Source organism: Anomaloglossus baeobatrachus (genome assembly GCF_048569485.1).
Source record: "Anomaloglossus baeobatrachus isolate aAnoBae1 chromosome 5 unlocalized genomic scaffold, aAnoBae1.hap1 SUPER_5_unloc_22, whole genome shotgun sequence".
Lineage (NCBI taxonomy): Eukaryota > Metazoa > Chordata > Amphibia > Anura > Aromobatidae > Anomaloglossus > Anomaloglossus baeobatrachus.
Genome location: NW_027441798.1, coordinates 666,122 through 681,601, shown reverse-complemented (window position 1 = coordinate 681,601; position 15,480 = coordinate 666,122). Strand labels below are relative to the sequence as shown.

Here is a 15,480-nt window from a genome sequence, read left to right as displayed (position 1 = left end):
ATCACGGTGGCGTGACCCGGTCTGTGATCCCAGGCTCCACAGTATAAAGGGATTTGGTAAGGGAGATTTATATTGTCCGTGACGCCACCCACGGTTGTGGTGATTGGGACACCACCGCTGCTCTGGACGAGGATCCCGGGAGTGATGGTATGGAGCAGCTAGATGTTAGTTCTCCCCTCCGTGGGTAGGGGGTTGGTTGTCCCGGGGCCCGGTGATGGGGTATGCAGGGAGCAGGGCGCAGTGCTGCAGTGCGGTGCCCGAGGGCACAGGTGTACTCACAAGTAAGTCACACGGAGTCACTGGTAAACTAGGAATTGCCGGTGTCCGCAGCCTTTGGTACGGGGGTGTTAGTGTCCCACACACGGTGCAGCAGCCCTTGTTGTTCTTTCCCTGCAGCCAGATGCCTTTCTCTCCACTCACTTCCTCTTTCTCCTCAGCCGGTAACGGGGAATCCACTCCCCTGTAGTGATCCGGGTACCCAGGTACCGAGGGGCCACCGCCCTGCTCCGGCTACCTCTGGCCCCTTCCTCACTACAGCCTGTCCCGGCCCTCTCGGAGCACGCTTCACTATCAGCCTGGGAGCTACAACTCCAGGCTCCTCTTCTGTCTCCTCTCCACACTCTCTCTGCTCCAGCCCCTCCCCTCTGCTTTTCTCTTACCCTGGGGGATGTGGTTTGTCTTGCTGCACCGGTGTGAGATCAGATTACCAAGGAGGATTAACTCTTTCTGTGACAACCTGGCTGTGCCAGGGCGTCACACACCCCCTTGGTAAAACACGGCCCGTCCTCGGGCCGTCTAGGCACCAACATTTATTAAAACTGGAAAAATCAACATTACAATCATACATCTTCCCACATCGGGAGGTACGTTTTCTAAAACTTTAAACCGTTCTGCCACCCCACACCTGCGGGGCAGGTGGCCTCCTCCTGAACTTGAGGGCGTTCAACAGGGGTGACAGTCCATAAAACAGTCAACTTTTTAACTTGTGGGTAGCCGTCCATGCTCCACTACCGCTGCCGCTGCCGCCACTCCCAGTACGGGGCACGAGTTCCGTGCTCTACCTCCTGCTCAGAAGCCAGGCCCACTTGGATGCCCTCGGCGCCGGCTACAACCGGCCTCGCTAACTGCTGAGGGCTCCATCTCTCACTGGCCTGCTTCTCCTCTCTGCAGGTGCACTCTGACTGCTGCACAGCCGTGACGGTGTACCTGGGAGCGGCTGGCGCCACATCTGGGGCAGACTTCCAATCGGGTGCCACCTCCGTTGCGGCCGGGCGGACTGCCGGAGCCGACGTCATCACCGTGGTGGCTGGGCGGACTGCCGGAGCCGGGTCAGATGTCATCGGGGTTGCGGCTACTGCTTGTCCAGGAATGGAATTAGGCAAAGTCCTGGCGTCCCTGCCTTTACAGTCCTGGTCACATAAACTGCGGTTCCTTCCTACTGCTCCCCCTTGGTACTCGGGAGCAGTCCTTCCAGCAACTTTTAAAGTTTTCCTTTCGCTTCCGGTCCTCCGGAGCTTCACTTCCGCCCGCGTTCTCAGGGGGCAGAGCCTCTTTTTCGCGCCCACCGCTTGGGGAAGAAGGTGCTGGGCGGGAGATTTTCGCGCCCAAAATGGCGGCAAAGATGGCGATTTTCAAAATTTTTGCAGCGGATCACCACTGACAGTAAAGAATAAGGCGCACTTCCTCCAAATAACTGGATGGGTTCGATCCTGTTCGTGACGCCAAATGTGTCGCCCGGGGACCAGGGGGTACTCAGATCCGGGCCACAGAGTCACTTCTGTGGGTATCACGGTGGCGTGACCCGGTCTGTGATCCCAGGCTCCACAGTATAAAGGGATTTGGTAAGGGAGATTTATATTGTCCGTGACGCCACCCACGGTTGTGGTGATTGGGACACCACCGCTGCTCTGGACGAGGATCCCGGGAGTGATGGTATGGAGCAGCTAGATGTTAGTTCTCCCCTCCGTGGGTAGGGGGTTGGTTGTCCCGGGGCCCGGTGATGGGGTATGCAGGGAGCAGGGCGCAGTGCTGCAGTGCGGTGCCCGAGGGCACAGGTGTACTCACAAGTAAGTCACACGGAGTCACTGGTAAACTAGGAATTGCCGGTGTCTGCAGCCTTCGGTACGGGGGTGTTAGTGTCCCACACACGGTGCAGCAGCCCTTGTTGTTCTTTCCCTGCAGCCAGGTGCCTTTCTCTCCACTCTCTTCCTCTTTCTCCTCAGCCGGTAACGGGGAATCCACTCCCCTGTAGTGATCCGGGTACCCAGGTACCGAGGGGCCACCGCCCTGCTCCGGCTACCTCTGGCCCCTTCCTCACTACAGCCTGTCCCGGCCCTCTCGGAGCACGCTTCACTATCAGCCTGGGAGCTACAACTCCAGGCTCCTCTTCTGTCTCCTCTCCACACTCTCTCTGCTCCAGCCCCTCCCCTCTGCTCTGCTTTTCTCTTACCCTGGGGGATGTGGTTTGTCTTGCTGCACCGGTGTGAGATCAGATTACCAAGGAGGATTAACTCTTTCTGTGACAACCTGGCTGTGCCAGGGCGTCACAGAGCCGCTATTAAATGGGGATGAATAGGACAGATAAAAGTAGAAAAACAAAGAAAAAACAATGGGAAACCTGTAAGGAAAACTCCAAACTCTGCTCTTGTGTCACACTATGATATTGTGCTTATACTATGCACTTTCGTCCCCCCTCAGACTTTACTGCCCCTCACAAGCTCAGTGACCCTCGCTTACTGTGGCCGGGGTAAATAGTCCTGGAACAATCTAGAAACAGCTGTGGCCACTGCCCCCTCAGACTTCACTGCTCATCCCTGGATTTCCAGGATATCTGCTCCATGTCCGTCCACGGCTTCCAGGATGTGTCCTGTCTCCATACAGCCTCCATTACCTCACTGTGACCCCCTGACATAACCTCCCCTCACCCAGCACCATGACACCCAGCACAGCAGAGCCTCCTCATACACTGAGGAGCTGATCATGTGACCCCTGACTCCTCCCCTCCATGTGACATCATCACAGGTCCTGTAAGCACAGAGCAGCCATATATCTAGTGTGCGGCTCTGCAGGTGGAGGTAGGTGCAGCGTCTCTATTATTTTCTCTCCTTCATTTTCCTGTTCCTGTCGTCGTCCTTATTGTTTCTTTGCTTTTGTGACGAGGCTGATGTCGGTTTCTTATTTTTTCGTTTTTTTTGGGGTCTTTTTTACACATCTTTATCTACAAAAATAAAACAATAGCTTACACTGCAGAGCGGAGGCCGGATGTGAAAAGCAGCAACAAAAATGATAAAACTGGCACAAAAATGGGCATCAAAGTAGCTCCGAAGGGCGTTATTGAAAGGGTTAAAGGCATACCTCCCAACTTTTAAAGAAGGAAAAGAGGGACAAAGTTTGCGGCGCGCCCTAACCACACCCATTTCACAGTAACGCCCATATCCACTCCCCATCCACACCCATTCAGCATGGACACGCAGGCAGCCGGCGGGCCTCCAGCACGGACACGCAGGCAGCCGGCGGGCCTCCAGCACGGACACGCAGGCAGCCGGCGGGCCTCCAGCACGGACACGCAGGCAGCCGGCGGGCCTCCAGCACGGACACGCAGGCAGCCGGCGGGCCTCCAGCACGGACACGCAGGCAGCCGGCGGGCCTCCAGCACGGACACGCAGGCAGCCGGCGGGCCTCCAGCACGGACACGCAGGCAGCCGGCGGGCCTCCAGCACGGACACGCAGGCAGCCGGCGGGCCTCCAGCACGGACACGCAGGCAGCCGGCGGGCCTCCAGCACGGAGACGCAGGCAGCAACAGTGAGGCGGCCGGTCGCCTTCACAGACAGGCGGCCGGCCGCCCGCCTTCACAGACAGACGGCGGGCCGCCCGCACAGAGAGGCGGCCAGCCGCCCGCACAGAGAGGCGGCCCGGCCGCCCGCACAATGAGACGGCGGGCCGCCCGCACAGACAGGCAGCGGGGGGCGCCCGCACAGACAGGCAGCGGGGGGCGCCCGCACAGACAGGTGGCGGGCCGCCGCACAGAGAGGCGCGGGCCGACCTCACAAAGAGGCGGCCCGAACAGAGAGGCAGCCGGTCGCCTTCACAGACAGGCGGCCGGCCGCCCGCACAGACAGGCGGCGAGCGGCGCCCGCACAGACAGGCGGCAGGGGGGCGCCCGCACAGACAGGCGGCGGGGGGCGCCCGCAGACAGGCGGCGGGGGGCGCCCGCACACACAGGCGGCGGGGGGCGCCCGCACAGACAGGCGGCAGGGGGGCGCCCGCACAGACAGGCGGCAGGGGGGCGCCCGCACAGACAGGTGGCGGGCCGACCGCAGAGACAGGCGGCCGGCCGACCGCACAGACAGGCTCCGGCCGGGGGTGAGGGGGGAGGGAGGGAAATCAGCGCTGGGGAGATTCGTTTACTGTACCAGCAGCAGCACAGGCAGCGCTCCTCTCTATGCCACGTCTACTAGGATGGTAGGAGGGAAAAGCAGGGAGGCGGAGAGAGAGTGGGTGGGCGGAGCCCGGGAGCCGGCCATCCCGCCCGTGGCAACGGGACAAACAACGTAAAGCGTGAAAGTCCCGCTGTATCCGGGACGGTTGGGAGGTATGCAGCATGTTAGAATGTGTATATAAGAGTCCACTGGTGGTGGCCGCAGCTTATAGGCCCCAAATCTGGTGACAGGTTCCCTTTAAAGTGAACCTGTCAGGTGCAATATGCACTCAGAGCCACGAGCAGTTCTGGGTACATATTGCTAATCCCTGCCTAACCGTCCCTGTATACACTAGCATAGATAAAGAGATCAAGAACAAATATTTTTAAAGATCTTATATCTTATGCTAATGAGCGCGGGGACTAGTCACAAGGGCGTTACTTCACTTGGCTAGTCGGCTCGCATAGCATGTTAGCATGTTATTACGCCCCTGTGTGAGTACTAACACGCTATGTGAGCCGACTAGCCAAGTGAAGTAACGCCCTTGGGACTAGTCCCCGCGCTAATTAGCATAAGATATAAGCTCTTTAAAAATACTTTTTCTATAGATGCCTTTATCTATGCTAGTGTATACAGGGACAGTTAGGGAGGGATTAGCAATATACACCCAGAACTGCTCCTGGCTCTGAGTGCAGATTGCACCTGATAGGTTCCCTTTAAAGGGAACCTGTCACCAGAAATTTAGCAAAAAAAATAAAAGATTCCCCCCTGCAGCTCCTGGGCTGAATTCTGGAAAGGTTCCTGTTGCTATTGTGCCCCCTTCGAGACCTAAAAAAATACTTTATGAAGTCTTACCTTTTTGTATGCAAATCTGTTTTTATGGTCACGGGGGCGGGCTGCCTGGCGTCCGTTATTCCTCCTCCTGCCGCTGTACGCCGTCCCCCATTGCTCATTTCCATACATGAGGACGCCTTCCTCATGTAACTGTCCTCCTGAAGTTTTGTGCATGCCCAGTGCCACTCTCGCGGGAGTGAGCACTGTGCAAAGTGTGAACGCTTTTGAGGTGATTGCGCAGGCGCGAGATTATGGGCGGCGCTGTGATTGTCATCAGCAGCGTCATCCAAGTACCCACCCATAATCTCGTGCCCACGCTTCTCACTCTGCCTCCACTGTTATGCGCAAGCACTGTCCATATGAACCATGTTACCTATTACCGTGGGCGCGAGATTATGGGCGGCGCTGTGATTGTCATCAGCAAAGTCATCCAAGTACCCGCCCATAATCTCGTGCAAGCAGTAATAGGTAACATGGTTCATATGGCCAGCACTTGCGCATAACGGTGGAGTCAGAGGGAAAAGTGCGGGCACAAGATTATAGGCGGGTACTTGGTTAACGCTGCTGATGACAATCACAGCGCCGCCCATAATCTCGCGCCTGCGCAATCACCTGAAAAAGCGTTCACATGCGCAAAACTTCGGGAGGACAGTTACATGAGGAACGCGTCCTTGTGTATGTAAATGAGCAATGGGGGACTGCGTAAAGCGGCAGGAGGGGGAATAACGGACGCCAGACAGCCCGCCCCCGTGACCATAAAAACACATTTGCATACAAAAAGGTAAGACTTCATAAAGTATTTTTGTAGGTCTCAAAGGGGGCACAATAGCAACAGGAACCTTTCCAGAATTCAGCCCAGGAGCTGCAGAGGGGAATCTTTTATTTTTATTGTGAAATTTCTGCTGACAGTTTCCCTTTAACTGGTAGGGCAGCCAGGATAAAGCAGAGCTGAAGCTGTTGGGAAGCTAGGACCCAGCAGCTCCACAGGCAGGAGACCACTGATCGGTAAGCAATAGAAGCCTGCAGATGTCACTCTGCATAGGTTATTACTGGCCAGTGCTATCTGCAGGAGAGAGAAGTGCTGATTGCACGGTCTCCTCAGCTTCCTGACTCCCCGTGTGTCTCCAGCAGTGAGAAGCCATACACGGGGAATCAGAGAACAGCTGCAGAGAAACACAGGCTTCGGGGCTGGGGATGTCCGCTCTGGGGGAGGGGGGGTCGGCTCTGGTGCAGGGGATCCACTCCGGGCTGGGGATGTCCGCTCTGGGGGAGGGGGGGTCGGCTCTGCTGCAGGGGGGGGGCGGCTCTGCTGCGGGGGGGGGGGCGGCTCTGCTGCAGGGGGTGATTCATACCTCAGCAGCAGTCACAGGAGTTTCAAGGTGCGCGCTCGACTCTGTAATGAATAGAAGGGAGAAACAGCGAGGCGGGGCTACAGTGGGTGGGTGGAGCCACGGGACAAACAGCCTCACGGGCGGGACTCGGGATCAAAGGCTCAGAAGAGGGACTGTCCCGCTGTATCCGGGACGGTTGGGAGGTATGGTTAAAGGTCTCCGCACTCCATTGTTCTCTATTATTGTTATTTTTTTGTGTTTGTTGTTTAACGTGAAAAAACAGGAAAAAAAATCCAAATAAGAAACTGTCTTCAGCATCGAGTTTTTATTGTCGAGTGATATTGGTGGGAAAATAAGGGGGTCAGAATTTTTATTTTCTTCTTACTTCCCTGGTAACTGGGGCTGATATAATGACTCCGCAGTGACCATATCCTCTGTGTATGGGGGGAGGCACCGTCAGCTCTTTCTTTCAAAAATAAGACCTACCTGGAAAATAAGCCCTTGTAGGATTTTTGGGGCTTTTTTGAGCATACTTGAAATATAGGCCCTACTCCAAAAGTAATCCTAGTTGTGGTTCTATAGGGAAGTGTACAAGCAGCTAAAAAAAATTAAAGAACACAGCAGGACTCGTCTTCAAAGAAACCAGGCACCCCAAAAGAAAGCAAACAACCTCAAAAGAAAGTAAATTTCCCCCAAACCAGACCAGACCCCAAACAATTACCGTTGGCAAGTACCAATGGTGGATGGGCTCTCACACAGAGATCTGTGTCACTGTCAGGTCCCTCACTGTTCCAGCTGCATTGCACCGCAGAGCTGTGTATACAGTGACAGAGAAGGCAGAGGCAGTAATAAACCGTCTGTGCCTTATGTAGAGACGGACGGATTTCCTCTCCGTTGTCACGTTTGCGTGCATCTGTTCTATTATGTAATGACATTATAGAACATCACTGCAGAGTAGGAGTCAGATGGCCTGGACGTTTAAAGTCTGCAAGCTCCAAAACCGGTTAAGAATATCTAAACTTTGCTATTTACATAATTTTTCTACTTTAGGAGGGAAATATAATGTGGGCACATTTTGTAATTGGATTCGTTTTCACTATTTTGCTGCCTTCGTACAAGAAATGGGTGGTAAATTGTGCGCGTCAGCAAGTGCACAGATCCATACATCATACATGGAGGTCTGTGACCCTTGTTTAAGTGGGACCCCACTACAGTCACACTTGTCTCCGTGATCTGATTTCAAGTGCTCTCCCTCAGGGGTGGGATTCAAATTTTTAACAACAGGTTCTCTGTAAACCCCGCCCATTTCAAAACCACACCCATTCTGTAACCACACCCACTTCATTAGCCACACCCATTTTCACGCACTTTCCTCAACCAAAAATACATGTAATTTAAAGTATCATCTCTTTCCCCTTCTTCCCCTCCTCTACCGTCACTCTCCTGTCCAGTACAAGTTGTTCCTGTCACTGTTAGTCATATTGTATTAAATGGTTTTTCCCCCTGCAGATCCCATCCTATTATGGCCCCTTTCCCCCTGCAGATCCCATCCCATTATGGCCCCTTTCCCCCTGCAGATCCCATCCTATTATGGCCTCTTTCCCCCTGCAGATCCCATCCCATTATGGCCTCTTTCTCCTGCAGATCCCATCCCATTATGGTCCCTTTCCTCCTGCAGATCCCATCCTATTATGGCCCTTTTCCCCCTGCAGATCCCATCCTATTATGGCCCCTCTCCCCCTGCAGATCCCATCCTATTATGGCCTCCTCTTGCCCTGCAGATCCCATCCCATTATGGCCCCTTTCCCCCTGCAGATCTCATCCCATTATGGTCCCTTTCCCCCTGCAGATCCCATCCCATTATGGCCTATTTCCCCCTGCAGATCCCATCCCATTATGGCCCCTTTCCCCCCGCAGATCCCATCCTATTATGGCCCCTTTCCCCCTGCAGATCCCATCCCATTATGGCCCCTTTCCCCCTGCAGATCCCATCCTATTATGGCCACTTTCCCCCTGCAGATCCCATCCCATTATGGTCCCTTTCCCCCTGCAGATCCCATCCTATTATGGCCCCTTTCCCCCTGCAGATCTCATCCTATTATGGGCCCTTTCCCCCTGCAGATCCCATCCCATTATGGCCTCTTTCCCCCTGCAGATCCCATCCCATTATGTCCTCTTTCCCCTGCAGATCCCATCCCATTATGGTCCCTTTCCTCCTGCAGATCCCATCCTATTATGGCCCTTTTCCCCCTGCAGATCCCATCCCATTATGGCCCCTCTCCCCCTGCAGATCCCATCCTATTATGGCCTCCTCTCGCCCTGCAGATCCCATCCCATTATGGCCCCTTTCCCCCTGCAGATCTCATCCCATTATGGTCTTTTTCCCCCTGCAGATCCCATCCTATTATGGCCCCTTTCCCCCTGCAGATCAAATCCCATTATGGTCCCTTTCCCCCTGCAGATCCCATCCTATTATGACCTTTTTCCCCCTGCAGATCCCATCCCATTATGGCCCCTTTCCCCCCGCAGATCCCATCCTATTATGGCCCCTTTCCCCCTGCAGATCCCATCCCATTATGGCCTATTTCCCCCTGCAGATCCCATCCCATTATGGCCCCTTTCCCCCCGCAGATCCCATCCTATTATGGCCCCTCTCCCCCTGCAGATCCCATCCCATTATGGCCCCTTTCCCCCTGCAGATCCCATCCTATTATGGCCACTTTCCCCCTGCAGATCCCATCCCATTATGGTCCCTTTCCCCCTGCAGATCCCATCCTATTATGGCCCCTTTCCCCCTGCAGATCTCATCCTATTATGGGCCCTTTCCCCCTGCAGATCCCATCCCATTATGGCCTCTTTCCCCCTGCAGATCCCATCCCATTATGTCCTCTTTCCCCTGCAGATCCCATCCCATTATGGTCCCTTTCCTCCTGCAGATCCCATCCTATTATGGCCCTTTTCCCCCTGCAGATCCCATCCCATTATGGCCCCTCTCCCCCTGCAGATCCCATCCTATTATGGCCTCCTCTCGCCCTGCAGATCCCATCCCATTATGGCCCCTTTCCCCCTGCAGATCTCATCCCATTATGGTCCCTTTCCCCCTGCAGATCCCATCCTATTATGGCCCCTTTCCCCCTGCAGATCAAATCCCATTATGGTCCCTTTCCCCCTGCAGATCCCATCCTATTATGACCTTTTTCCCCCTGCAGATCCCATCCCATTATGGCCCCTTTCCCCCCGCAGATCCCATCCTATTATGGCCCCTTTCCCCCTGCAGATCCCATCCCATTATGGCCCCTTTCCCCCTGCAGATCCCATCCTATTATGGCCACTTTCCCCCTGCAGATCCCATCCCATCCCATGAAAATGCATGAAGTCTGCAGCCTGAAACTTAGTGCAACTTTTTATTAACTTAAATTAAATACCTGATTTTAAAGTGGTTATCCAGGAATTTTGTTTTCACTATGTGCCTAAAAACTAACAGGCAGGAACAGAGTTGTTACCTACAGCTCCTGTCTGTCTGCGATTCAGCTGCTCCATGTCTACAGAGTAGCTTTCCCCCTGCAGATCCCATCCTATTATGGCCCCTTTCCCCCTGCAGATCTCATCCTATTATGGGCCCTTTCCCCCTGCAGATCCCATCCCATTATGGCCTCTTTCCCCCTGCAGATCCCATCCCATTATGTCCTCTTTCCCCTGCAGATCCCATCCCATTATGGTCCCTTTCCTCCTGCAGATCCCATCCTATTATGGCCCTTTTCCCCCTGCAGATCCCATCCCATTATGGCCCCTCTCCCCCTGCAGATCCCATCCTATTATGGCCTCCTCTCGCCCTGCAGATCCCATCCCATTATGGCCCCTTTCCCCCTGCAGATCTCATCCCATTATGGTCCCTTTCCCCCTGCAGATCCCATCCTATTATGGCCCCTTTCCCCCTGCAGATCAAATCCCATTATGGTCCCTTTCCCCCTGCAGATCCCATCCTATTATGACCTTTTTCCCCCTGCAGATCCCATCCCATTATGGCCCCTTTCCCCCCGCAGATCCCATCCTATTATGGCCCCTTTCCCCCTGCAGATCCCATCCCATTATGGCCCCTTTCCCCCTGCAGATCCCATCCTATTATGGCCACTTTCCCCCTGCAGATCCCATCCCATTATGGTCCCTTTCCCTCTGCAGATCCCATCCTATTATGGCCCTTTTCCCCCTGCAGATCCCATCCTATTATGGCCCCTTTCCCCCTGCAGATCCCATCCCATTATGGCCCCTCTCCCCCTGCAGATCCCATCCTATTATGGCCTTCTCTCGCCCTGCAGATCCCATCCCATTATGGCCCCTTTCCCCCTGCAGATCTTATCCCATTATGGCCCCTCTCCCCCTGCAGATCTCATCCCATTATGGTCCCTTTCCCGCTGCAGATCCCATCCTATTATGGCCCCTTTCCCCCTGCAGATCCCATCCTATTATGGCCCCTTTCCCCCTGCAGATCCCATCCCATTATGGCCCCTCTCCCCCTGCAGATCCCATCCTATTATGGCCTCCTCTTGCCCTGCAGATCCCATCTCATTATGGCCCCTTTCCCCCTGCAGATCTCATCCCATTATGGCCCCTCTCCCCCCGCAGATCCCATCCTATTATGGCCTCTTCTCCCCCTGCAGATCCTATCCTATTATGGCCCCTTTCCCCCTGCAGATCCCATCCTATCATGGCCCCTTTCCCCCTGCAGATCCCATCCCATTATGGCCCCTCTCCCCCTGCAGATCCCATCCTATTATGGCCTCTTCTCCCCCTGCAGATCCCATCCTATTATGGCCTCTTCTCCCCATATAGCCACATATAGTAACAGTTCCCATCTTATGCGACCCCTCTCCCTGCAGCTTCGGCTCACTGAGCGGCTTACCTGATACAAGCAGCACCGGCCTCTCCTGTGTCTCCAGTCCTCCTCCGCGGCTCTCTGCAGTCACAGTGACGCTGACAGATGGTAGGAGGAGGAGCTCCCTCCTCTCACTGCCGTGACCTGTGTCTGCAGCGTCAGCGCGTCACTGCACGCCGGGTCAGGGAGCCGACAGGCTGCACAGAACCAGGAAGTGCGGCACGGAGGTATGCAGATTCATTTGTGCTAGAGTCTTAAAGAGACACTAACACAAATGAATACAGCAGGGAACCGGATCTCCAGAACTGTTTCTTGCCGGTTCTGGGAACCGGCTGCTATTTTAACAACCGGTTCTCCAGAACCGGACAGAATCGGCTGAATCCCACCCCTGCTCTCACTGTGCCATATCACTAGAGTCTTGACATGAGTAAACCCATTTGCAGGACCCCGATGCAGAGGCCAGGTCAGTAGTCCTCGGGTGCTGAACAGAAGCCATGTGAACATTTTCTTTTATTCTTAAAATAAACAACAGAAATAAATCGCACAGGCCGCATATGAATCAATGCTGGGCCCCTCTTCTTCCGTTAGAAACAAGAATACATTGAATCCTACTCCCATTGCCGTGTTCTTCACTGAAAAACTTGTTAATGTTTTGTTTTTGTTCTTTTGTATTCTCCTACTGTTATTCCAGGATCAATTGTTCTTTTATTTTTCCGCCCACATTGCCGTATGAAGGATTGGGATTTTTTTAAAGATGACTCATAGTTTTTCATTTTACCATAAAAATGTACTGGAGATTAAGTAAAAAAAAATGTTTAAAAGAACTGAGAGTCCTCAGTGGTTGATACCTTTTAATGGCTAACTGAAAAGATGGTAATAATTGCAAGCTTTCGAGACTACTCAGGTCTCTTCATCAGGCTCAGTATAACACAAAAAACACCAAAAAACTGAGCTGAAACAATGTTCAGTAAACATGCAACATTAAGCATGTGGATTGCAGCCTTAAGACTAGAAAAAAAACAAAGAGAAAAATTGTATGGAAAATACCCTGACTATAAATAAATAAATTGCAAGTGCTTAATAACAGGGTACTTAGTATATACATTTTTGCAAAAAGGTAAAAAGCTGTCTCCCCTCGTCACGGTGTACCCATCTGAGACAGTCCCTAACCTACTAAAGTTAAAAACATTATCAATACCTGACTTGTGTCATGTCAAAACTCCAATATGAATGGTGGCAAGTGGTCAGCTGTGTCCCAGATTAAATAGACAGAAAAGTGAGACACAATTAGTTGTTCAGTCTCAGTATTGGGAGGGCTGCGCCCCCAACTTGCAACAGAGCAAGATACATACAAAAAACACCAAAAAAATGAGCTGAAACAATGTTCAGTAAACATGCAAAATTAAGCATGTTTTTAACTTTAGTAGGTTAGGGACTGTCTCAGATGGGTACACCGTGACGAGGTGAGACAGCTTTTTACCTTTTGCAAAAATGTATATACTAAGTATCCTGTTATTAAGCACTTGCAATTTATTTATTTATAGTCAGGGTATTTTTCATACAATTTTTCTCTTTGTTTTTTTTCTAGTCTTAAGGCTGCAATCCACATGCTTAATGTTGCATGTTTACTGAACATTGTTTCAGCTCAGGCTACTTTCACATTTTCGTTGGCTTGAATCCATTAGGTCCGTTGCGTCAAAATGACGCATCCGTTAATCAACGGATCTTCAACGGACATAACGGATGCGTTATTTTGCAGGAATCCGTTATGTTCGTTGCATCCGTTATGCGTCAAAATAACGGAATCCGAATAGATCCGTTTTTTAAAATTTGGACCGCCCAAGGGGTGTGCTGGCTAAAATTAGCATTTTGCAGTTTAGATATATCAGAGGAGGCACAGTCTATCTTTGTCAGGTCAGAGAAGGAGAAAATTGGATGTCATAACGGGGAAAATCGTCCAAGCCTATATAGAATACTCCTATCAAGCCAATGTATTGGCATATCGATTTTCCGTAGGACAACAGCGTCGTCTTCAACGTAGAATGCGTCCTTTTTGGGTTCACCCCATTAACGAAAGCCGCAGTTTCCATGGTGTTTTCCGCACTCTCTACATTGAATTGCGAATGCACCCGGAGAAATTTGTCAACTATGTGCGCATGTCGGAGGAAATGTTTAATCGTTTGTTGGAGCGGGTGGATCCTTTCATCAAACGCAGAGACACCTTTTTCCGGAAGGCAATTAGTCCAGCCGAGCGTCTCCTCATAACTTTGAGGTAAGCTTATTTTATGGTAGCATGTGATACACAAAATGTAATGTAATTATTTTCCTTTTATGATTGATAATTAATTTTCTTTTTTTCTTTTACAGATTTCTCGCTACTGGAGAATCATACTCCTCATTACATTTTCAATTCAGAGTTGGGATTTCTACAATATCTGGAATTGTCAACTCAACATGCCAGGCATTGTGGGAATGCTTGAAAGATGAATTTATTCCTCACCCCATTGAACAGCTATGGATGGATACAGCCGACAAATTCTACGAAATATGCAACTTCCCGAATTGCTGCGGTGCTGTGGACGGCAAACATGTCCAGATTATTAAGCCACAAAACACTGGATCGGTGTACTACAATTATAAAAAATAAAATTCTGTAGTTCTAATGGGAATTGCCGATGCACAATATACATTTTTGGCCGTTGACATTGGAGCATACGGACAAGCAAATGATTCTCAAGTTCTAAAAAATTCTGAAATTGGACGAAATCTTTATGTAGGACATTTTGGTTTCCCGCCACCCAGACCACTTCCCCAAAGTGAAGGACCACCACTCCCCTATGTATGTGTCGGTGATGAGGCCTTTCAATTGTCCAAAAACTTATTAAAACCATATTCCAGCCGTGGGTTAACACATGATAGAAAAATATTTAAATATCGATTAAGTAGAGTACGGCGCATGGTGGAATGCGCTTTTGGGATCTTAACCGCTCGATGGAGGATATTGACAACAGCGATAAATGTTAAAGTAGAAACTGTTGTCATTTTACACAACTTTCTGTTGACCAATGGTGTTACTCCACTTGAAGAAGAAATGATGAACTGTTCATTAACATAATACAGCAACCCAACCTTCCGCACCACCAGAGAAGTGTTGGGACTACGTGACGAGTTTGCTGCATATTTTGTGTCGGATATCGGTCGGTTGGAGTGGCAGGATAGAATGGTTTGATGTTTACTTAGATTTAAATCCATGTCTGAGAATGTTTTTGTTATTTTCATTGTGTTTATAGTGTAAATTTTCCAATAACTTCTTTCAAAATTGAGAAATAAATATCATAGTATCATCATAGTATCATAGTTTTTAAGGTTGAAGGGAGACTCTAAGTCCATCTAGTTCAACCCGTAGCCTAACATGTTGATCCAGAGGAAGGCAAAAAAAACCCCAATGTGGCAAACAGGTTCCAATGGGGAAAAATTTCCTTCCTGACTCCACATCCGGCAATCAGACTAGTTCCCTGGATCAATACCCTGTCATAAAATCTAATATACATAACTGGTAATATTACATTTTTCAAGAAAGGCATCCAGGCTCTGCTTAAATGTTAGTAGTGAATCACTCATTATAACATCATGCGGCAGAGAGTTCCATAGTCTCACTGCTCGTACAGTAAAGAATCCTCGTCTGTGATTATGATTAAACCTTCTTTCCTCAAGACGTAGCGGATGCCCCCGTGTTCCAGTCGCAGGCCTAGGTGTAAAAAGATCTTTGGAAAGGTCTCTGTACTGTCCCCTCATATATTTATACATTGTGATTAGATCCCCCCTAAGCCTTCGTTTTTCCAAACTAAATAACCCCAAGTTTAATAACCTATCTTGGTATTGCAGCCCACCCATTCCTCTAATAATCTTGGTCGCTCTTCTCTGCACCCTCTCCAGTTCAGCTATGTCCTTCTTATATATCGGTGACCAGAATTGTACACAGTATTCTAAGTGCGGTCGCACTAGTGACTTGTACAGAGGTAG

At 51.2% G+C, this 15,480-nt stretch overlaps 2 protein-coding genes and 1 pseudogene across 2 annotated transcripts in view; 2 read left to right on the top strand and 1 right to left on the bottom strand.

Moving 5' to 3' along the window:
* LOC142259030 (uncharacterized) overlaps positions 1–15,480 on the bottom strand; it is a 276,422-nt pseudogene that overhangs the window by 139,426 nt on the left and 121,516 nt on the right.
* Positions 1–15,480, top strand: part of LOC142259021 (uncharacterized) — a 204,635-nt gene that overhangs the window by 98,901 nt on the left and 90,254 nt on the right. The window lies entirely within an intron of this gene.
* On the top strand, positions 13,593–14,450 carry LOC142259015 (uncharacterized). The gene is made up of 2 exons (XM_075331553.1): positions 13,593–13,729; positions 13,825–14,450. The coding sequence occupies exons 1-2, from the start codon at positions 13,614–13,616 to the stop codon at positions 14,102–14,104; spliced, it is 396 nt and encodes a 131-aa protein (XP_075187668.1). The 5' UTR covers positions 13,593–13,613; the 3' UTR covers positions 14,105–14,450.